Below are 22482 nucleotides of genomic sequence, written 5' to 3'. Positions count from 1 at the left end.
GACCAAATCAGGGAGTCTTTGCAGCCTGACTGGTGGTTGTGGAAGCTGAGAACATCTTACACTAACGCCTGTGCAATCACATGTTATCAATATATTAAAATAAATGTTTGAGTTATTAACACCCACACTGGTAGCTACTCAGCTTTTAGTCTGTAAGCTAACATCGCCGACTTTGTTCCTTTTTGTTGTTGATCTTAATTTGCTTTTGTTCTGCATTTTTTCTAAAATACATCTCAGCATTAATGCTAACGCTGAGTACATCACAACATGCTAAGAAGAGACAAAGACGGAATTTATAATACAAAATTAAAGAAAAATGTCCCCACTGTTTATTGTCACGCTGTTTGTTAATCAAAGTGGGATTTAAGGTTAACTTGTGTTGAATTCATCCTTTCTGTGGAAGTTTGCCTCAGAACGCCCTCACCATGTGGTTCAACTCAGTCAGTGACCTGTTTGAGTCTTTTCTTAAAATGTAATCAGGTTTAATTTGTTCAAGTTCCCGTGCAAGACCTTTGAAACAATTAATGGAAATAGAAGTCTGATAAGGCCTGAGTTTTTTTAGCCTTTCTTTTAACCAGATTTTTATTTGTTTTTCAGTTTTGCTGCTCCATAAAAAGAATGAATTTAATATCAAAAAGAAACATTCAGTTATTTTAATTCAAAAAGTCACGAGCTTCATCTTCATTCTGCACACAAGAAAAATCAGCTCACCAAATACAGCATGAGACCGTTCCACAACAGAAACATTCAGAAACACACTGAAATCAACGTTTCCTCAGTAAATCTTCAATGACGTGAAACTCTCCGTTTCACATCAATAATCAGTCCCAGTGAGGATGAGGAGGGTCTGAGATCATTCGGACCAGCTGCCACAGTTTTCCTCCAGATGTTTCATTTGTAATGAATCATATAAAAATCAGTTCATCAGAGGATGGTGTCTACCTCAGAATTTATTAAAACATTAGCATCAACCGATCGGCATCACTTTCTTCCTCGGATGAAGAGATAGATTCCTGCTGCCACGCCGAGGACACCGACAGTCAGACCCACTCCACAAAATATTGCAGGTCCCAGAATGGATTCAACGTCCTCCACCTCTGCAGAGACAGAGAGAGACGTGGACCTTCACATCTGTAAACAGTCAGTCTTTGTGCTGGGACCAACACTTTCTGCTTGTTTTTTTATTTCAGATCATATTATTAGAGATCATTGAACACACTTCCATTGCTTTGCACACATGGAGCCTTTGCCTTAGAATATAACTCACCTTGTGATTACTGTTGTTGGTACATTTTATAATAAACTGAACCTGATATACTCACCATAGATTTTGGTAATTGGTTGGGTCAGGGCCACATGTTCCACTGTGCAGGCGTACAAATCTCCTCCCTTTGGAACAAAGTCCAGTTTGGACGTCTGGCTGAAGGAACCATCCTTGTTGGATAAGGGAACAGTGATGCTGGTTCCTTCAACCACTTTCTTCGTGTTCTTGCTCCAGGTGACGTTAACGGGAGCAGGATAGAAACCAGTCACATGACAGATCAGAGTGTTCTGGACTCCAATCTCCACATTTACTATAGTGTAGATTTCCACACTGTCAGGAGCATCTGTGCACAAACACATACAGTTTACTCACAACACCGCGCGACAGGCTGCACTCAATAACACGAGAAAACAAAAAACTGAAAGAAACAGAAGCTTCTGCTGCTGAACTCCAGTTTCTAGTGAAAATGGAAAAAACACAAATGTGCAAGAACAGATTTTTTTTGTTGGTTTCATGTCATGTGATAAAGTGGAAATACATACTGTAGGTTCCCTATTTCATTTCATAGGAAGCATTATATTTCCATAGCATAAGATAAGATAATATAAACTAAGATAAGATAGGACAAGAGAAGAAGAACTTTACCGAGGCAGAGAGAAATTCTTTTGTCATAAACATAAGAGTGCTAAAGAGAGCTGCTAGTAAGTAGATCATCTTTGTTCTTAATCAAAGACATGAGTCTGATCAACATCTTAGCAGAATGATGTCGTCTATTTCTGCTCATCATCATCGCTGTGTTGGATTATGATTCTGAGAAGGATTTGGGCGTCCATCATTTACCAGGCGGACTGCAGATTCTTAAGCCTTTTAAGGTTCTCCCTGTGAATCGTAGCTTCCTTATTATTTTCAATAACACAGAGCACTGAGGTGGAACATACCTACACTACTGGAAGGGCCTCTCTCACCACCAACCTCTCTCCTCCAAAGCTAGGAACAACATCACCATTAGTTCAGAGTGGGTTAATTAAGTAATTAGAATCGATTATTATTTTTTTAATGTGCTGTTAAAGTCTAAACTGTGTCTAAACTTCCCTTTCTAACTTTTTGTGAAACAATAAAGGTGTGAATTTGAGTATAAATCTATTTAAGTCCAAATAGATCTAACTGGTTGCTCTAGCAAGTAAAATCTTCCCCTGAAACCTGCAGTCTGGGCTTCATCCCTGGTTAACAAGTCCCACGATCTAGACGGGGCTGTCATAACATACGTGATTGATAGGAACCGACTTGCAAGGCCACTCAGGTTTGTTCATGTCTTTCTCAAAAAAACGCATTAATAGTTTGCAGGAACTAATTACTGAAGTTAACTCAGAAAGATTAACTTAGAAAATATTTTCTGTTTCTTCACAATACTTGGAGATTTCTCAACAATCATTTCACACACGTTGCTGTTTTTTTTAAGATAACACTAACTCACCAAATTTGGATTATCTTTGTGTGTTTTTGTTCTAGTTTATATCTGTAATCTGGTGAATACAGACACTTTGTGAGCTTGGATTAACCTCAGGATAACACCATTATTCTGTTGCTTGCATCATATGTTATTTAAAACTAGAGTGAGCCAACTACATACTGTACACCTGAGTGTCAGGATAATGACAGCAAAGCTGATCTAACCTGTAGCCTGTGACAACTGGATCTCCGCGATTTATCTGCCATAAAGCTCTGTTAAAGTGATAAAAACCAACAACAAGAGTGAAATATTTACAGGATTTACTCCCAAGCTGGAAATGTACTTCTGTTCTTAACATGTGGACTGTGTGGTTGATGAGTTGTGTTTACCGAGTTCTTTGGGGAAGTCCTTCATAGCTGAACGAGCCACCTTCAGGTTTTGTCTGCAGATCTGTTGATTAGCCACAGCTTCTTCATACATTCCTTCCTGCCAGTGTGGATGATCTGCAAAGGCTGGCAGAGAATCAACACCTTTCTGTTTGTTGAAGTCTGCGTACCAGACCACCTCATCATCCAGTATCAGCACATCCTCTCCAACAGTGTCTGAACAGCCGCTGATGGAGTTCATCTCGTAGAGACCTGAGGAGAACAGAGAGCTTATTCAGTGTCTGTTATTCAGTGTTTGTGTTGTGAACAAGCTCATATTTAGACAAACTGTGTCCCAGTAATCAGCTGGTGAAGTTTAACGATCACGTGATAAATGTGTGCGCGTGCTCGTCTTTTCTGTTTCGGACTTCTGACAGAGTTCATTTACTCACTAGTATTTTTAATAAGTTCATTAAAACAGAGTTAATGAGTGATTTAGAGACTCACCATCAGCAGAGACACAGAGGACGGAAGAGAGGACGAGGAGCAGCACCCACACCTTCATCTTTATCATCATCAGCAGGAGCTCTGTGACTCTCTCTGAATGTCTACGAGCTCGTACACAAACATCAGCCAATCACAGAACAGGGACCACATGATGTCATCGGTGTCCAGGCAGACAGAGGCACCAGGCCCACAAACACACACAGACACATAGAAAACAGAAATTAATAATGACATTATAATAAACTCATTTTGATCAGAGCCCGATGAAGATCACATGGATGGAAAAGAAAGATTAAATAAAAACAAAACAAACGGAGCAGGTGGTCAGGTGACTCAGATGGTCAGGTGATCTGCGAATGCAGGTGCACTGAGGACACCTGGTGGACGGATGAAGAACTGCAGAGGTGATCTGCTCAAACCTTTAGTCCAGGAGGAGTCGGGGTTCCTCCTGTGAAGGGTGGAGCAGCCGTGATGGCCTCATCCTTCTGCTGTGAGCTTAGATGGACCATAATCAGTCTCTGAGAGGCTGAATCAGCTCCAGTCCTGCTCTGTCTCTAAACTACAATCTACTGAACCCTGAGATAACTTTAAAAATCCCAGAGACTTTTGGGAAAAGCTGAAATTGAATTCATGTTGATTTTTCATCCAAATCTTCATTAAGGTTCAAGACTGAAATCTAAGTGTTAAATAAATGTTAAATCAATGTTAAAATACTGATGAAGCCTGACAGTTGTTCTCTAATAACTGATGACCTGTTTATGGCAGGGGTATTTATTTTTTTGGCCACGCTTAAATTGCGTAGTTCATAATATAAACGTATGATGCAATATTATTTTGGTGATTTTATACACAATTATGTTCAATATATATGTAATAACGTTATGGTTACTTGCCTCACTTTGTAATTTTATGCCCAACATTTAAATTATTTTTACAGTAACCTTGTTTGCTGTTTACAGAGAGAGTGTTTATGGTATGGTGGTCCTTGTGCCATGTGCATTGAGGAGTCAAAGTAAAAGTTGATTGCACACTGTCCTGTTGGTATTTATTATGGAAAAGCATGTTTGAGATAAACTGTAGACTGAAGTACAGCCACAGCCCAAAGAGATACACAACAAAAAGCAGAAACCAGAAGGTTACATACTTACAGTTGACCAGGCGACATCAAAGATATTGAAAAGTTATGGATTTATGAAATTAAACCTATTATCAGTTGGACTGTTTTATATCACCCATCTGAAAGTGGTACATCCCATGAGAAAAAGTCTTTGGTTTATGGCAGGCTGCCAAACTGCAACTAATAGTCACAATCCTCGAGTTCTGTTTAAAATCTTTAACTCAGTTTTTAATCCTTGCTCTGATGTTTCGAGGGAGGCTTCCCCAGCTCTCTGCGAAAAATACTGTACAGTTATTAAATTAAATAAAAATAACTACAGATAAGAGGCAAACCAGGTTGTAGTGTGGATCGGTTGATTAAATTATTGCAGTTATAGCGCAGATGTAAACATCTGTGTTTGTTGGGAGCAGTTCTGATTGCACAGTCTGACAGCTGCAGGGAGGAAGGACCTGTAGAAACGCTCCTTCATGCATCGAGGATGCAGCACTCTGTCACTGAAGGACCTCTGCAGTTCAGCAACATGTACATGCATGGGCTGGGAGACTCTGTCCATCAGAGATGTTATTTTGGCCAGAGTCCTTCTGTCTCCACAAGGGATGGGTACCGGTGTCCGGTGCCATGATGGCACCGGTTCTGACATAAACGGTAGTAACCAGACTGAAAAGCAGCGCACATTTCGGTGCTTTATTTTCCTGAGCTGTGATACACTTCTAGCCAATCATTTTACGTTTCCAAGGATAGTAGGCGGGGCTAGGTACGTACGTTCTTTTAGAGCAGAGCTACAGATTAAAAAAGTCCAAGGCGAAGCGGTCAAAGTCTGGCTGTACTTCACAGCAAAAGATGCAAACTCAGCAGCCTGCAACAAGTGCTTTAAGCTGATACTGTGATACTGTCAAAGGAGGTAACACCTCGAATCCGATGAAACACCTGGCGACGCATAGCGTTTTGTTTTTTTAAAAGCCGAGAAATGCGCCGTATTTGATAGCTTGCTGCGAGACCTCACACCAAGCACATCTACTGCGGGTGGGTTGCCTGTTATCAGACCCAGAGTTAGCAACATCCCCCAAGAACCCGAAGAGGAGAGTCCTGGCCCCTAGCCCTGCCAGTGTAGCAGAAATGATGAGGATGATGATGCAGCAGCAGCCGTTCTTCTCTGCGTGAGTAGCTTAATGTTGTTCGTGTGTAATTTACGTTGAGTAGGCTAACCACGTTATTACATTAATGCATGTAAGGTGAACTAGCAAACATCATCATAGCTACATGCGGCTGTCTTCTTGTTTGATGGCAGATGCTCCCTTCACCCTGGCCAAAAAGGCTAAAATGACCAAAGAAAAAGAGGGAAACAGCTAAACATGAGAGGTTTTTGGACAAAGTTTGTGTTTTTTCCATTGTTTAAGCACTGCTTCCAGCCAAGAGTGATACCATATATGCCCCATAGCTGCAGAAAAGGCTAACACGGTTATCTTTTTACAAAAAAACAGCTGAACATGGGAGGTTTTTGGACCAATTTTGTGTTCTCCATTCTTTAAGCACCGGTTTGAGCACCGTTTAAGCACCGGCACCGTTTCAAAAGTACCGATTTGGCACCGGTATCGGATCAAACCTAAACGATACCCATCCCTAGTCTCCACCACCTGCACTGGGTCCAGGGTGCATCCCAGAACAGAGCTGGCCTTCCTAATGAGTTTATCCAGCCTCTTCCTCTCAGCTGCCAATAAACTGCTGCGCCAACATACAACACTGTAAAGAATGACAGATGCCACCACAGAGTCATAGAAGGTCTTTAAAAGCGCTCCCTGGACTCCAAATGACCTCAGCCGCCTCAGCAGGTAGCGTCTGCTCTGACCCTTCCTGTAAAGAGCATCGGTGTTGTGGCTGCAGTCCAGTTTATTATTCAGGTGAACACCCAGGTACCTATAAGAGTCCACTATCTCAATGTCCACTCCCTGGATGTTCACCGGTGTCAGTGTGGTGGGTCTGCGTCTCCGGAAGTCCACCACCAACTCCTTGGTTTTCCCGGTGTTGATCAGCAGGTGGTTCTGCTGACACCAGTCTACAAAGTCCAGAGTCCACTGTCTGTACTCTGAGTCGTCCTCACCTGTGATGAGGCGACTATGGCAGAGTCGTCAGAGAACTTCTGTAGGTGGCAGCGTGGGGAGTTGATGGAGAGGTCTCAGAGTAGAGGGTGAAGAGGAACGGTGCCAGCACAGTTCCCTGTGGGGCCCCCGTACTGCAGACCAGCGTATCAGAGACACAGCTCTGTGTCCTCACATACTGTGGGCGTTCTGTGAGGTAGTCCAGTATCCACTGGGACATGTGGTGGTCCACTCCTGATAGCTCCAGCTTGTCTCTCAGAAGTCGTGGCTGGATGGTGTTGAAAGCACTGGAGAAATCAAAGAACATGATCCTCACAGTGCTTCCAGGCTTCTCCAGGTGAGTCAGAGCTCGGTGCAGGAGGTAGATTATGGCGTCCTCCACCCCAGTGCCAGGCTGGTAAGCAAACTGCAGCGGATCCAATGAAGACCTCACCAGGGGGCGCAGATGGTTTAGAACCAACCTCTCGAGGGTCTTCATCAGATGCGATGTCAGGGCTACCAGCCTGTAGCTGCTGAGGTCCTTGGGATGGGAGGTCTTTGGTACCGGTACCACACAGGAGGTCTTCCACAGCTGTGGTACTTTCCCCAGTGACAGGCTCAGGTTGAACAGATATCCTAGGATGCCACACAGTTCATCTGCGCAGCATCTCAGGAGCCTGGAGCTGACGCCATCTGGACCTGCAGCCTTCCACACCTTGATCTTGCGAAGCTCATGGGGTGTGTGGGGGTGGGTGTAACGACTGGGAGCTGGGAGGTGTGAAGCTGAGAGGTGTGAAGTCCTGAGATGAAGGACAGGCAGTCCCTGAAGATGAAGGAGATTGCAGCAGGGGGGACGATGCTGTGGGAGGGGTGGGTGTTTGATCAAACCTATTCAAATATTTATTTAGGTCATTCACCCACCCCAGGTCTCCTGCAGCCTGGGGGGTCGGTTTTTGTCCTGAGATTGTCTTCAGGCTGTTCCAAACCCCTCTGATGTTGTCCTGTTGCAGCTGCTCTTCCATCTTCCTCCTGTAGTTTCCCTTTCCTTGCCTTATCTTCTAATTCAGCTTCTTCTGAACAACTCTCAGCTCCTGTTTGTCTGCAGATCTAAAGACTCTTCTTCTCCTTGAGAAGAGCCTTAATTTCAGGATTTATCCATGTCTTGTTGTTAGAAAAACACCGTACCTTTTTGATGGGTACGGTGTTGTCCACACAGAAGTTCATGTAATCTGTAATGCAGTCTGTGATGCTGTTGAGGTCATCCTCCAGGGGGCTGCAGAGGCTGTCCCACACAGTAGAATGGAAACAGTCCCTCTGGGCCTCTTCAGTCTGTGCTGAACATTTCCTTACTGTGTGTTTCACAACTGGTTCTCTGTGTACTAGAGGTTTATACACATGCTGGAGATGAACCAGATTGTGATCTGAGCCCCCCAGGGGAGGGAGAGGTGATGAGCTGTATGTTTTATTGTCTCTGGTGTAGCAGCTGACATACTGGGTGAAGGTGGGGAGAGTGGAGGACAGGGAGATGTGATTAAAGTCCCCAGAGATCAGGAAAAGGGCCTGAGGGTGCTGTGTTTGGAGTCTGCTGGTTACAGTGTGCAGGACCTCACAGGCTGCTGCAGCACTAGCAGAGGGCGGGACATACACAGCTATCATAATCACATGTGTAAACTCTCGTGGTAGATAGTACGGTCTCATGCTAACTGCTAGCAGCTCAATGTCCTTACAGCATAGCGTCTCTTTGATAGATAAATGCCCAGAGTTAAACCATCTATCGTTCACAAACACAGCCAGACCCCCTCCTCTCTTCTTACCACTCTCCGCTGTTCTGTCGGCCTGGATCAGATGAAAACCATCTGTCACTACCCGATCCGTACCGGAAACCCGATCGGTACCCCGCATGCGCGAATCTTACGTCACTTCCTCTCTTTGCCAACATTGCGACATTCAATATATTTGAATGATACAGTTAGCTCCTAGCATTTCTCAACAGCTCTGCCTCCTTTTCGACTGCCCGGGACATTTAAACAATGGATAATCCGTATACAAAGAAATTCATGCTTTTCTCCTCAACAGAGAGTGTCCCCCGATTGAGCAACAGCGCCGTAAAATAAGGAGAATGGCACCTAATGACAGAGTTAATAATGCAGACTTTGTAATATCTCACGTGTAGATTCATCAGCCAGATGAAGTGTTTACTGACAATTGACAGTGATAGCGCACATCATCATCACTATTCCAACAATCCTCTCCTCACAGACAAGCATAAACACACTCGACTATCATTAAATCAAAATTAACACACGTTTGTAATGACGCTAATTCAGTTTATAATAGGGTTTATTCGCTCGGTCAGCAGGTGGCGGTATCCTCGTACACTGGGGAGTACACTGCCATTAAACGAACAGAAGAAGAAGAAAACATCTGCACATGCGCGTTACGGATCGGGTAGACTCGATTTGTACGGTCAGACTTTACACATGCGCAGTAAGGATCGGGAGTCCTGATCCGTCACTATCTTTTTATTTTTCGTTTTTGTCTACATTGTACTGAAATGCTTCATTATTGCAAACATTTTAAGATATACTTGTTATTCTTAACATCTTAACAGATACTCTGACCCATAACTATCGTAAAACGCTACGACTGGAAGTAGAAACCTTTCGCGCATGCGGGGTACCGATCGGGTTTCCGGTACGGATCGGGTAGTGACACCATCCATGTTTACGTGTGAGTCCGGAGTTAGCGCAGTTAGCCACGACTCTGTGAAGCACATCAGGCTGCACTCCCTGTAGCTCCTCTGATGTTGGGTAGTGATGGTAAATTTGATTCTTTTTACTGAATCGAGTGTTAATGAGTCAGTTGTATATATAGAACACCAGGATCTAAGATTGAGATATTTAAGGATAATATGGAGGACTTATTTACAAATATAAATCAGAAAAGAATGTTTATTTGTGGGGACTTTAATATTGACTTATTGAATCCAAATCATAATAAGAGTACAGAAGAATTTATTGATTCCATGTACAGCATCGGTTTATTTCCACTGATAACAAGACCGACCAGAATAACATCTCATTGTGCAACTCTATTAGATAATATATTTACAAATATAATAGAAGGAAAGATAAAAAGTGGGCTGTTAATCTATGATATAAGTGATCTTTGCATCGTATAATTGCCATTATAAAGTGAACAACGATGGACATAAGATTATTTACAAAAGAATAAGAACAGAGAAGACCTTAAATTGTCTTAGAAATGAACTTTTAAAGCAAGATTGGAATATTGTATATGAACAAACAGAAGTTAATAAAGCTTACGAAGGATTTTTAAGAACATTTAACACATTACTTGATAAAAACTGCCCAGTAATTGAAATCAATAGGAAACACAACTATGCAGGAAGACCATGGATGACAAAAGGACTACAAAATGCCAGCAAAAAAAAGAATACCCTATATCGAGAATTCATAAAAGAGAGAACAATAGAAACTGAAATGAAGTATAAAACTTACAAAAATAAATTAACTAATATAATGAGATCCTGTAAAAGAGAGTATTACATTAAAAGGTTAGAACACAATAAAGATAACACAAGAGATATATGGAATGTATTAAACAGAATAATCAAAAATGAAACAAGGAATAATGATTACCCTGGGTACTTTATAGAAGGGACAAGAAGTATTAATAACATGGAGGAGATAGTAAATGGCTTTAATGAATTCTTCGTAAACATAGGGCCAAAACTGGCAGAAGAAATAAAGGTTGATGGAATAGAAAGGGACACTGGTGAAAATATTGAAAGGAATAGTAGCTCAATGTTTTTAAGAGCAGTGGAAGAGAAAGAGATTTATGACATAGTTAGAGGACTTAAGAACAAAACCAGTACAGACTGGAATGATATTGATATGGTAACGGTAAAGACAGTTATTGATGGTATCGTAAAACCATTAAAATATATATTCAACTTGTCGTTTCAAAAAGGAGTTTTTCCACAAAAAATGAAAGTTGCTAAAGTTATTCCCATTTACAAAACTGGTGAAAGACATCATTTTACAAACTATAGACCAGTGTCAATACTCTCCCAGTTCTCTAAGATACTGGAAAAACTCTTCATAAAAAGATTTGACAGTTTTGTGGAAAAATATGAATTAATGACAGATAGTCAGTATGGGTTCAGAAACAACAGATCAACAGCTTTGGCACTGATAGATTTAATGGAAAAGATAACGGAATGTATGGATAATAAGAGGTATGCGCTCGGAGTTTTCTTAGATCTAAAGAAGGCGTTTGATACTGTGAATCATGAAATTCTATTAAAAAAAACTGGAAAAGTACGGGTTTAGGGGAGTGGTTTTGGAATGGTTAAAAAGCTATGTAGGGAATAGGCAACAATATGTACAAATAAATGAATATAAATCTAATTTGATGGATATAGCTTGTGGAGTACCTCAAGGTTCAGTACTGGGTCCAAAAATGTTTATTATGTACTTAAATGATATCTGCAGAGTATCGGAGATTTTAAAGTTTGTAATATTTGCAGATGACACAAATATACTGTGTTCAGGTGTGGAGTTGCCACAGGTTTTGGAGATGATCACACAGGAATTAACGATATTAAAGAAGTGGTTTGATATAAATAAATTATCATTGAATCTAGATAAAACCAAATTTATGTTGTTTGGAAACCAAAAGAAAAACATCGAAGTAGAAATATGTGTTGACAATGTATATTTAGAAAGAGTAAATGAAACTAGAAAGCGAAAATTTCTGAAGAAATTTTAAGTGTGCCTATGCCGCCGCTAATCAGTATAGTTTGCCATTCAAACAGCTACAGAGAGCAAAACTCAGCAGAGCAGCCATTCTCCACCATGAACTATGGTAAAACCAAACACCGCTCGCGCCTCACAGATGACAGCTTACAGTTTTGTGTAAAGATGAGGTGACTTCGTACAGCCCCAATTTGTAGACGCTGTGCGCAGAGGTTCATAAGCAGACCCAACAATGTTTGCATGAACACACTTTGAAGCATTACGTTATGGACCACTTTTCACACATAGTTGCTGTACCTACACAGCCGGCTGTAGCTTTTCATCTCATAGCCCGACACATACACAAAAAAAAAAAAAAAAAAAAAAAAAGCAGAGAGAGCACAGACTTTACACCTGAGAGGCGTGATTGCAGATGCCGCTGAGGTGGGTCCACCTCCCCTGCAGACCACGCCCTGCCACACACATCAAACACGTAAAATAAATATTTATGCACTTTTCATTCACTTTTTGTTTTTTGTTATTTTTACACAGTGTTCTGAATGATTAACAATGGTCTACAGCCAATCTTGTGTATTATTATACAAACTTTGGTTGTAAGATTCAGATAACTATTTAATAAAAGCTAAATATTTTATATGAGAGTAAGAAAGAAAAGTATATCTTTGTCTCATACTCTCATCAGACAATACATGAACCTCTCAATAAACAAAATATATGCTCAGCTTAAATGACAAACCGCTATTTTACACAGTGGAACACTTATTTTTAAACAAAACCAATGCAGTTCGCCACTGACAGTGCTTACCTTTGCACATCACAGTAAACACTGAACCAAGATGGCGCCCACGCGAACGAGAAATCTGAACTACGGTGTCCTGCAGAGGACAAATGGTCAAAATTGCTAAAATTTACAACATATATGCAGCTCAACAGCGACACCTTGTGACTTATTCCAGTCACTACCTTACATATACATAACGTCTTACCTGACATTCAGTTCACCGGACACTCATACTGAATCACCAGCCCATATAAATGAAAAATAACACGACAGCGTGAGCGGGCCTGGGTGTCAGCCAGCCCAGCCTGGGTGGCAGCCAAGCCGCGCTAGCCAGCTAGCCGGCTAGCTGCCATGCGGCGGTGAAACGTGAGCGTGAGCCGGCCTGGGTATCAGTCAGCCCGGCCTAGGTGTCAGCCAAGCCGCCCTAGCCAGCTAGCTGCCATGCGGCGCTAGCAGTAACATCGTGAGAGATATGGGACTTCTTGATAAAATATGGGACTTCTTGATAAAACGAGCAGATATTTGAAGTTTACACCCCTACATTCTCGCCTGAAAATAGGGGAGGCTGTCATAAAGTTCAAAATCAGTAACTTAGCGCGCACAGCTGTATAGAAACTCCGTCGTGCTAGCTAGCACGCAGTACAGTTATTGTAACTGTCAGCACAACGAAAATAAACTACACCTAAACTCGGTTTATATCTGACCCAAATAGAGTGCAGTTAATAACGTCTTACCTGAAATTCAGTTCACCAGCCGCCTGCATCTCCTGCATTGGGTTTCCCTTATCCACGATTGAGCTCCGCGTTAGCCACCACCGGTCGATCGGTGTTTCTTTCCCCGCATACGAGGGGAAGAGACATATACCGGTGGCTAACGCGGAGCTAGCTAGCCACCGGTATATGAACAACTCAGTTATTTTTTCCACATCGACCAGCATCATCGGCCCATATAAACGAAAAATAAGTCCAGCTAAGACAAAGACTGTTTGCGGAGCGATCGGGGGTGAAAGGAGTTAGAGACGCCTCACTGAAAGCCAAGCCTGGGTGCTTTTGAGCGAAGCGGCGCTAGCTAGCCGAGCTAGCTAGCCGGCCGGCCAAACTAGCTAGCCGGCTAGCAGCAACATCGTGAGAAATCTGTTGCTAATATGGGATGTTTTGACAAAACGAGCAGATATTTGACGTTTACACACCTACATTCTCACCTGAAAACCGGTCGATCGGCGGCCGCCTCACATGTTTCTTTCCCCACATATGAGGGGAAAGAGACACATACCGGTGGCTAGCTAGCTCCGCGTTAGCCACCACCAAACAACTCAGTTAGTTTTTCCTCATCGACCAGCATCATCGGCCCATATAAACGAAAAATAAGTCCAGTGTGAAACAGTCGCTTGGCGAGCGATCGGGTGGTTTAGCGAGTGTCAGCCTCTTAAGTTTAAGACAAGCCCGGCTGCTTTTTAAGCGACGCGGCGCTAGCTACCCAGCTAGCGTCAGTACACAGGAACTACTTCCGGTAGTTATACAAAATAAAAGCGTCCACAGGGACACAGCGGCCGCCTCGCATTACTCCCGACATACCACTAGAGTGAGCCAGCACACCACAAATGAAGTTTTCTTGTTGGGTGGATGCCGTAGGCATCCACACTATTGAGATCCTGTTTCTCTTTATTCTTTATCCTTTATTATTCTAGTTGCTCCGTTTCTTTGCCGCTTAACTACTCCCTCAGTTTTCAGCCGATTTTTACCATTCAAACTCTAAACTGTTCTGCTATTTCTGCTTTCGACTGCTATATCTTTTGGTACTTATTACTATTATACTTTTTAAAATATTACACTTTTTTCCTTTAATTTGTCCCATTGAAATGAATGGGAAACTTCTACAATTCTGCTAAAACTTGCTTGTCTTTGAAACTTAACTACTTCCTCATACTTTCACCTAGAAACTCCATTCAAACTTTAAAACGTTCTCAGATGATTGGGCTATTCCTGTGTGATTCAGCTTTTTCATATCTGTTACCGTTTTCATGTAATGACTCTTTAAGTTTTCAGTTACAACTTTGTGATTTTTCAGAAAATACATGTGTTGCTATGGTTGCTATGCAATTAACTCCCACTGCACACTCGTCCGTTCTGAATTTTCTCTTCATGTCTGAACAACTCCTTGCTACTCGCTCAATTTCCACTCAACTTCCACAAATTATACATCAAAACGTAGGTATTTTTGCTGGCTTTAAGACAGTGTCACTATAATTATTGTGAGAGTTACGTTTTTTTCACAATTTGCCTCGAAGTGACACATGGTCTAAAAACTCCCCATTCAAAGTCTATGGGGAGGTTGTGAAACTCAGAGCTGAAATACTGAAACTGAAGGCATTTTCAAATCGTCATATCTCCTTAACGAAGCAAAGTTAAGACATGAGGCTTGTCCCTGTATATCTTCAGACACTCCTGACACTCACAATTCAAGAATTATTTTCTCACCTATTACCGTTCTGAGATGAGTTAGACTTGTTTGAGGGGTGGAAATCTGTCCTCCTCTCATTTTTCAAATTCCGAAAATGAAGCCGTTTCTTCTCTCGTCATATCTCCGCGACGGAGATACAAAGAGCTATGTAAATCGCAGTCAAAGTACACCAAAGTCCGCTGATTCACCCAGTGCAAGAATTATGCTTCTATCCCACCTAGTTTTTGAGTTACACGACGTTTTGTAACTCCAAAAAACGGCGTTTTTCGCGTCTCACCGCGATCTAATTCTGACTCCTCATCACCCTTTTTTTCAAAGCGCCCGCCCCCTTAGAGGTGGCGCGATTGGTAATGACACCGCTCTTCAGACCAGAGGTCGTGGGTTCGATTCCACCTTGGCCCACATGTTTTTTTTTTAACTACAAATTTATACACTATCACAGACCGGTAATTCATATTGATAATTTATTACAATTCTGCAAAGTTTAATGATTTTAGCAGCTTTTCTAATATGGACCTCAGATTCTGGTTAACAGTCTATGGCAGAAATACATACAAGTACACAGCCTGATGAAGCAGACAGAAGCAGTACCTCTGATTGGTTCCGCAGTTTCACCTCTTATCAGCACAAATCTCACCCTCTTCTGCTGTTTTCACCTCTTTTCTGCTAATTTGAGCTTCTGTTCCACAGTGCACTCAGCCTCTTCTGCTGTTTTCATTAGAATTTTAAGCTTTTCCACCTTTTTTCAGTTACGTGAGAACCAGTTTGGCTCAATGAGTAGCTGAAAAATATCAGCCTCTTCTGCTGTTTTAGCAGGATTTCAGAGTTCAGCTTTTTCACTTGTTTTAAGCACAAATTTCAGTTTCTTTACCTCATTTCACAACAAAGTTCTTCCTCTTCACCTCTTTTCTGCTAATTTGAGCTGCTGCTCCACAGTGCACATTTTCCCTCTCATCATATCTTTGCTTGTGACCAGAACTCATTTGGCTCAGAGGGTAGGGCATCTGTCGTGAGACCCGGTGGCAGAGGTTCGAATCCTACCTGTGACAGCTGCTACACATGTTCACTGCTTGCATGCGCTCTGCTTTCTTGACACTCTCCAGTGTGTCATTACACATACAGCCATCTTCAGCAAGCACTTCTGCTTCTACACTTCTTTTCAACTCGGCTTTTTGCTTCTTTACCTCTTTTCAGCAGAAATTATTCCTCTTCACCTCTTTTCTGCTAATTAGAGCTCCTGCTCCACAGTGCACTTAGCCTCTTCTGCTGTTTTCATTAGAATTTTAAGCTTTTCCACCTTTTTTCAGTTACGTGAGAACCAGTTTGGCTCAGTGAGTAGCTGAAAAATATCAGCCTCTACTACTGTTTTAGCAGGATTTCAGAGTTCAGCTTTTTCACTTGTTTTAAGCACAAATTTCAGTTTCTTTACCTCATTTCACAACAAAGTTCTTCCTCTTCACCTCTTTTCTGCTAATTTGAGCTTCTGCTCCACAGTGCACATTTTCTCTCTCATCATATATTTGCTTGAGACCAGAACTCATTTGGCTCAGAGGGTAGGGCAGCTGCCGTGAGACCTGGGGGCAGAGTTTCGAATCCTACCTGTGACAGTTGCTACACATGTTCCCTGCTTGCATGCGCTCTGCTTTCTTGACACTCTCCAGTGTGTCATTACACATACAGCCATCTTCAGCAAGCACTTCTACACCTCTTTTCAACTCATCTTTTTGCTTCTTTACCTCTTTTCAGCAGAACTTCTTCTGATTCACCTCTTTTCTGCTAAATGTTTAGCCTTTTCACCTCTTATTAGCACAATACTAAGCAGCTTCTGCTAATTTCACCAGAATTGTCAGTCTCTCCACCTCTTCTTTGTAAGAATCAGTTTGGTCCAGTAAGGTGAGACGCCGCCTATAGATCAGAAAGGCCAGGTTCGAATCTCGCTCAGGGCAATGTTTTTTGTTTTTTCAACTTTTTCTGCTTTTTTCAGCAGAAATCTTCAGCGTAAGGCATCCACACAGCATTTTCGCAGGAAATGCAATTTTTTCTAGTTCTCCATTCATTTCAATGGGAAAAAACTTGCATTAAAATATTCATATTTAAAAAACTATAGAAGTAATAAACACCAAAAGTCATAGCAACTCATTCCAGCTCCAGCCGCACACAATGATATATCATATGTGAACCTTGTCTCAAAACTGTGGGGCGAGTTAAGGTCCAAAATTTCAGGCGGAAAAAGAATAATAATAATAACTAGAAAGCGAAAATTTCTGAAGAAATTTTAAGTGTGCCTATGCCGCCGCTAATCAGTATAGTTTGCCATTCAAACGGCTACAGAGAGCAAAACTCACCGGAGCAGCCATTCTCCACCATGACTATGGTAAAACCAAACACCGCTCGCGCCTCACAGATGACAGCTTACAGTTTTGTGTAAAGATGAGGTGACTTCGTACAGCCCCAATTTGTAGACGCTGTGCGCAGAGGTTCATAAGCAGACCTGACAATGTTTGCATGAACACACTTTGAAGCATTACGTTATGGACCACTTTTCACACATAGTTGCTGTACCCACACAGCCGGCTGTAGCTTTTCATCTCATAGCCCGACACATACACAAAAAAAAAAAAAAAAAAAAAAAAAAGCAGAGAGAGCACAGACTTTACACCTGAGAGGCGTGATTGCAGATGCCGCTGAGGTGGGTCCACCTCCCCTGCAGCGGCACTGCAGACCACGCCCTGCCACACACATCAAACACGTAAAATAAATATTTATGCACTTTTCATTCACTTTTTGTTATTTTTACACAGTGTTCTGAATGATTAACAATGGTCTACAGCCAATCTTGTGTATTATTATACAAACTTTGGTTGTAAGATTCAGATAACTATTTAATAAAAGCTAAATATTTTATATGAGAGTAAGAAAGAAAAGTATATCTTTGTCTCATACTCTCATCAGACAATACATGAACCTCTCAATAAACAAAATATTTGCTCGGCTTAAATGACAAACCGCTATTTTACACAGTGGAACACTTATTTTTAAACAAAACCAATGCAGTTCGCCACTGACAGTGCTTACCTTTGCACATCACAGTAAACACTGAACCAAGATGGCGCCCACGCGAACGAGAAATCTGAACTACGGTGTCCTGCAGAGGACAAATGGTCAAAATTGCTAAAATTTACAACATATATGCAGCTCAACAGCGACACCTTGTGACTTATTCCAGTCACTACCTTACATATACATAACGTCTTACCTGACATTCAGTTCACCAGACACTCATACTGAATCACCAGCCCATATAAATGAAAAATAACACGACAGCGTGAGCGGGCCTGGGTGTCAGCCAGCCCAGCCTGGGTGTCAGCCAGCCCGACCTGGGTGGCAGCCAAGCCGCGCTAGCCAGCTAGCCGGCTAGCTGCCATGCGGCGGTGAAACGTGAGCGTGAGCCGGCCTGGGTATCAGTCAGCCCGGCCTAGGTGTCAGCCAACCCGCCCTAGCCAGCTAGCTGCCATGCGGCGCTAGCAGTAACATCGTGAGAGATATGGGACTTCTTGATAAAATATGGGACTTCTTGATAAAACGAGCAGATATTTGAAGTTTACACCCCTACATTCTCGCCTGAAAATAGGGGAGGCTGTCATAAAGTTCAACATCAGTAACTTAGCGCGCACAGCTGTATAGAAACTCCGTCGTGCTAGCACACAGTACAGTTATTGTAACTGTCAGCACAACGAAAATAAACTACACCTAAACTCGGTTTATATCTGACCCAAATAGAGTGCAGTTAATAACGTCTTACCTGAAATTCAGTTCACCAGCCGCCTGCTTCTCCTGCATTGGGTTTCCCTTATCCACGATTGAGCTCCGCGTTAGCCACCACCGGTCGATCGGTGTTTCTTTCCCCGCATACGAGGGGAAGAGACATATACCGGTGGCTAACGCGGAGCTAGCTAGCCACCGGTATATGAACAACTCAGTTATTTTTTCCACATCGACCAGCATCATCGGCCCATATAAACGAAAAATAAGTCCAGCTAAGACAAAGACTGTTTGCGGAGCGATCGGGGGTGAAAGGAGTTAGAGACGCCTCACTGAAAGCCAAGCCTGGGTGCTTTTGAGCGAAGCGGCGCTAGCTAGCCGAGCTAGCTAGCCGGCTAGCCGAACTAGCTAGCCGGCTAGCAGCAACATCGTGAGAAATCTGTTGCTAATATGGGATGTTTTGACAAAACGAGCAGATATTTGACGTTTACACACCTACATTCTCACCTGAAAACCGGTCGATCGGCGGCCGCCTCACATGTTTCTTTCCCCACATATGAGGGGAAAGAGACACATACCGGTGGCTAGCTAGCTCCGCGTTAGCCACTACCAAACAACTCAGTTAGTTTTTCCTCATCGACCAGCATCATCGGCCCATATAAACGAAAAATAAGTCCAGCTAAGACAAAGACTGTTTGCGGAGCTATCGGGGATGAAAGGAGTTAGAGACGCCTCACTGAAAGCCAAGCCTGGGTGCTTTTGAGTGAAGCGGCGCAACATCGTGAAAAATCTGTTGCCAATATGGGATGTTTTGACAAAACGAGCAGATATTTGACGTTTACACACCCACATTCTCACCTGAAAATATCTTAAAAGTTTACTTTGTGACCTAGAAACACAAATAAGAGGAATATATTAAACCAAGTGGCAGCCGCCATTGTTTGACTGGTAGAGGCGTGCTTTGAATTGTGGGATATGCAGTTTTCCACCAAGCATACACCCTTGCCGTTACCGTAACTATTCAATGCTTCGTGCAACCTTAAGAATTCCAATGGTTCCTGAAAGCACCGACGCTGTGCGCGCCGTTGATATTGTCGTCATTATGGTAATCCAAATACGGGGACATACCACTAGAGTGAGCCAACACACCACAAATTAAGTGAGTGAGCAAACACACCACAAAGTAAGTTAAGTTTCACTTTCGTTCGTTCCCATTCATTCCAATGGGCAAAAACTTGCATTAAAATATTCATATTTAAAAAACTATAGAAGTAATAAACACCAAAAGGCATAGCAACTCATTCCTGATCCAGCCGCACAAAATGATATAACATATATGAAGCTTGTGTCAAAACTGTGGGATGAGTTACGGTCCAAAATTTCAGGCGGAAAAAGAATAATAATAATAATAATAAATCCGAGCAATAGTAATAAGTGTGCCTTCGCATAGGCACACTTAATAATAACTAGAAAAATTTGCATTTCCTGCGAAAATGCAGTGTGGATGCTTAAAGCTGAAGCTGTATGCAAAAAGTAGCTGAAAAAGCTGAAAAGTTGCAGAAATTGTAAAAACTTTGCAGAAGCAAAAGAAGTTTGCTAAAATGTAATAACTTAGCAGAACTGCAATATCTTAGAGGAAACATAATACTTGGCAGAAATACAATAGCATAGCAGAATTTAGCAGAAATATTGTAACTTACCAGAAACATGATAACTTCTCAAAAATACAAGAATTTAGGAGAAATAGTATAAGATAACAGAAAGAATATATTTAGCCAAAAATACTTAAACATTACAGAAACACTATGATTTAGAAAAATAGTACAACAGAGCAGAAATATTGTGATTTACCAGAGACACTGTGATGAACTATGAATATTGTAATTTTAAATTAAGACTATGTTTTAGCACAAATATTATAATTTGGCAGAAATACTATAATTTAGCAGAAATAGTATATTAAGCACAAATCCTATAAAAAGCAGAAATCGTATGATTAAGCATAAATACTACATTTAGTAGAAATACTTTGTTTTAGCACAAATCCCATAAAAAGCAGAAATACTGTACTATGATTTAGTAGAAAGACTATAATTAATCAGAAATACTAAATTTAGCAGAAATACTATATTAAGCACAAATCCTATGAAAAGCAGAAATAGTATGATTAAGCATAAATACTACATTTAGTAGAAATACTTTGTTTTAGCACAAATCCCATAAAAAGCAGAAATACTGTACTATGATTTAGTAGAAAGACTATAATTAATCAGAAATACTAAATTTAGCAGAAATACTATATTAAGCACAAATCCTATGAAAAGCAGAAATAGTATGATTAAGCATAAATACTACATTTAGCAGAAATACTATATTAAGCACAAATCTTATAAAAAGCAGAAATACTATATTAAGCACAAATCCTATAAAAGCAGAAATAGTATATTAAGCACAAATCTTATAAAATAGCAGAAATAGTGTGATTTAGCACAATAGTAATAAGTTAAACAGAAAAATTGGAAAAGCAAAATGGACAGCTGAAAAAATGCTGAACATGCTGAGGTTCCCTCAAATATACTTGTTAAATGACAAAAATCAGCAAAAAAATTTATGACTGCCACACAATTACAAATATGTACACATGAGGAAACACACATGCACAGAGAGACACACACACAAGATCCAATTCAGTCAACCAGTCTAAATATATTGAATTTGAATCTTACAATGGGATCATCCCATTAAAAGGCTTTCTCTCTCTCTCTCTCTCTGTCACACACACACACAAACACACACACACACACACACACACACACACACACACACACACACACACACACACACACACACACACAGGGAGAGAGAAGTAAGTTTCTAGGTCAGCCTGGGAGCTGGTGAATTTGAATCCACCAATCAGAGAGGCTGTGCACTTTTCCCCACCAAAACAGGTGCATCTGTTTACACACGCAGCAGCACAGAGAGACACAGGATTTTTGCAGTCTATTTCTCATAGTGACAACTCCCCTCAAACAAATGACCGTAATTTCCTAACCGTAGGGGCTAGAACGGTCATTCTTACACCGTTTTGTTCAGAAGAGATGGGGGAATCTTCAAGCGTTGACAATTTAATATTAAAATATGAATTTTTAGAGATATATGACATGGATGACTTGTTGACTTAGAAGCCACGAATTCCCCAATATGCAAATTTGAATGCCTGAGACCACATATGTGATTGGCTGGCTGGGAAGCCGTGCAGGCCCTGATTTGTGGATTTGAATTCCTCAGCCCTCAGATATGATTGGCTGGCTTAGAAGCCACGAAGGCCCCAATATGCAAATTTGAATGCCTCAGGACACTTATTTGATTGGCTGGGAAACTGTGCAGGCCCTGATTTGAAAATTTGAATGTCTCAGTCCTCACAGAGGATTGGCTGCCTGGGGACCTGGCAGAAATATATAGAAATACTATTATTAAGCATAAATACTACATTTAGTAGAAATACTATGTTTTAGCACAAATACTATAAAAAGAAGAAAAACTATAATTTAGCAGAAATACTATATTAAGCACAAATCCTATAAAAAGCAGAAATACTATAATTTAGAACAAATAGTATAAAAAGCAGAAATACTATAATTTAGCAGAAATACTATGTTAGGCACAAATCCTATAAAAAGCAGAAATACTATAATTTAGCAGAAATACTATATTAGGCATAAATCCTATGAAAAGCAGAAATACTGTATTTAGCACAAGTACCGAAAAGTACCAGAAATACTATGATTTAGCAGAAATACTGCATTTAGCACAAGTACCGAAAAGTACCAGAAATACTATGATTTAGCAGAATAGTAATAACTTATTGAAACACAAATGCACAGAGGGACACACAAACACAGGCTCTAATCCAGTCAACC

The 22482-nt window shown here is 41.3% G+C and overlaps 1 protein-coding gene across 1 annotated transcript; it reads right to left on the bottom strand.

Moving 5' to 3' along the window:
- Window positions 1-564: 564 nt before the first annotated feature.
- On the bottom strand, window positions 565-3701 carry LOC101482527 (H-2 class II histocompatibility antigen, A-U alpha chain). Its single transcript, XM_004575736.3, has 4 exons — window positions 3587-3701; window positions 3104-3352; window positions 1323-1607; window positions 565-1097 (listed from the first exon to the last, which is right to left on the bottom strand). The coding sequence occupies exons 1-4, from the start codon at window positions 3654-3656 to the stop codon at window positions 982-984; spliced, it is 720 nt and encodes a 239-aa protein (XP_004575793.3). The 5' UTR covers window positions 3657-3701; the 3' UTR covers window positions 565-981.
- Between the last annotated feature and the right edge of the window lie 18781 nt (window positions 3702-22482).

The sequence above is a fragment of the Maylandia zebra genome, linkage group LG3 (genome assembly GCF_041146795.1).
Source record: "Maylandia zebra isolate NMK-2024a linkage group LG3, Mzebra_GT3a, whole genome shotgun sequence".
NCBI lineage: Eukaryota > Metazoa > Chordata > Actinopteri > Cichliformes > Cichlidae > Maylandia > Maylandia zebra.
The sequence above is the reverse complement of the archived record's forward strand: the minus strand, read 5'-3'. Positions and strand labels throughout refer to the sequence as shown.

What these genes read in the sequence shown, in the direction of transcription:
- LOC101482527 (XM_004575736.3), bottom strand. Translation starts at nt 3,656, where the DNA reads ATGATGATAAAGATGAAGGTGTGGGTGCTGCTCCTCGTCCTCTCTTCC. An exon ending in CCTCTGTGTCTCTGCTGATG is followed by an intron (nt 3,353 to 3,586) that starts GTGAGTCTCTAA and finishes TGTTCTCCTCAG; the next exon opens with GTCTCTACGAGATGAACTCC. An exon ending in ACCAATTACCAAAATCTATG is followed by an intron (nt 1,098 to 1,322) that starts GTGAGTATATCA and finishes CTGTCTCTGCAG; the next exon opens with AGGTGGAGGACGTTGAATCC.